This window comes from Dipteris shenzhenensis, chromosome 1 (genome assembly GCF_047967505.1).
Source record: "Dipteris shenzhenensis isolate YYH24624 ecotype China chromosome 1, Dip_SZ_1.0, whole genome shotgun sequence".
Taxonomy (NCBI): domain Eukaryota; kingdom Viridiplantae; phylum Streptophyta; class Polypodiopsida; order Gleicheniales; family Dipteridaceae; genus Dipteris; species Dipteris shenzhenensis.
In genome coordinates, this window is record NC_141596.1 from 51763995 (window position 1) to 51765722 (window position 1728).

The 1728-nt window shown below is 42.8% G+C and overlaps 1 protein-coding gene across 1 annotated transcript; it reads right to left on the minus strand.

Moving 5' to 3' along the window:
- Nucleotides 1-508: 508 nt before the first annotated feature.
- On the minus strand, nucleotides 509-1303 carry LOC147906005 (microbial Terpene synthase-like protein 13). Its single transcript, XM_087383028.1, has one exon. It carries the CDS (start codon nucleotides 1301-1303, stop codon nucleotides 509-511), a length of 795 nt encoding a protein of 264 aa, XP_087239154.1.
- Nucleotides 1304-1728: the final 425 nt, after the last annotated feature.

The window sequence follows — 1728 nt, forward strand, 5'->3', positions numbered from 1 at the left end:
ATATTATGTATCATATTATCTAAAATCCGAATGCCATGCTTTTCATGCAATAAGGTAGGAATGGGCTCTTATTAATGAACTTTTTCTTTCATAAGAAAGCAAAGTAAGAGCAAGGTTTTATTATGGAAAAACTTTAATTGGCTTATGTGCCACCAATAGAACTATCTATAAGGTCAAAACTTGTTGATTCAAAACACTAAGGGAACATTTTAATTTAGTGGCTTTACTTTCCATATATATTGTACCACATATAAAGGAGGTTTTGGAAGATAACAAGTCCCAAGAGGCATACATTGTGACCTTATGATAGATATAGTACATGACCTTACATGTGATAACTATGTAAGCATGAACTGATTGATGCCTTTAAATAAAAAATATTTGAGAGGCAAACTTTCAAATCAAGATTTTAGATCGATGTGTAGACATGACCTTACATATGTAGTCGTGAGAAGTGATTGATGCCTTGATTACAAACGATATTTAAGAGGCTAACTATTCTTTTGCATCAGTGTGTAGATAGATCTGCATATCGAGCACTCAAAGAGTACCAGTAAAGTGTTCCGGCCAGCCAATTGCCCACACCTTCGAGATAGCCTTGCAGCCCAGTTTTATCCATCAGGCTTGTCTTCCTTATCTCGTTCACCAGCCTCACACACTCCTCGTCTTTGACTTTGATTAGCTCGCACACTTCCGAAACAATCCCCGACAAGTCGACAGGACTGCATGTGGATTTGGATTTTGAATAGTCCAAATACATCACTGTAATAAGATTGAAATAATCGCCTTCAAGATACTCCTTTTTGAACGACACCAGATCGTTCACCCAGCAGAGATTGTCGGTTGTGGCGTCCTGCAGTTTGCAAATGAGTGGATTCGTGTATGTTTCTTCATCAAGCTCTACGCCCAGCGTGTACTCCATCAGTATGGAGGCCGGATACCACCCATAAGTGCATCGACGTATTTCAATGAAAGTGTTTAGATCAGGAACAGTCTGTGTTTGTCGATAGATAACCTGGCTCCTATTCGCGTCGAGGAACGCCTTAAAGAATCCGATAAAGCGACCCTGCTGCGTCTTCGGCATCTCTTCGCAGATCTCGTTCCACCAATCAGCGGCAGTTTCGGTTATCACGCGCGCCACGTGAGAAGAGGATGAGTTACTGGTGACTTTGCCTTCTAAGACACCTATAATTGATTGAAAAATCTCATCAGCCGCAGCCGAGTTGGCTCCCATTTCCTTGGGATCGTCAAGGAAGTTATCCAACAAGAACATCCAGGCGACGTGCTTGACTATGGGTACCATCCGTTTGCTAATACCATTGGCACAGGCCAGGCACGCAAAGAGATGAAACCTGGACTCAACAAGGAGTTTGTCGGTAAAGCCGGATTTCGCAAGGTCCTTGAAGCGGGATACGACCCAGGAATCACAAATGGATTTGAGTTGAAGACAATCGGGGTGATTGTTCCAGGGAAAGGAGCATTGGGGATGGGGAATAGTTATATTTTGGACATTGGAAGGCAAGTTCTCCATGGAGGAAGATAGAATGAAGATAGAATGAAGACAGACAGATCGAAGGGGATAGAGCGGGAGTCGGTATGCGGGTAAGTCGAGAAGAAGAAGATCGGTAATAAATAGAGCCCGACGGAGTAAGATCAACGCACACGTTTATCAGACCTGAGACATCATCGTGTCCTATATTTCAGACCTGAGACAGCCTGTCCTATCCC

Coding starts and splice junctions, on each gene's coding strand:
- LOC147906005 (XM_087383028.1), bottom strand. CDS start 1,303: ATGGTACCCATAGTCAAGCACGTCGCCTGGATGTTCTTGTTGGATAAC.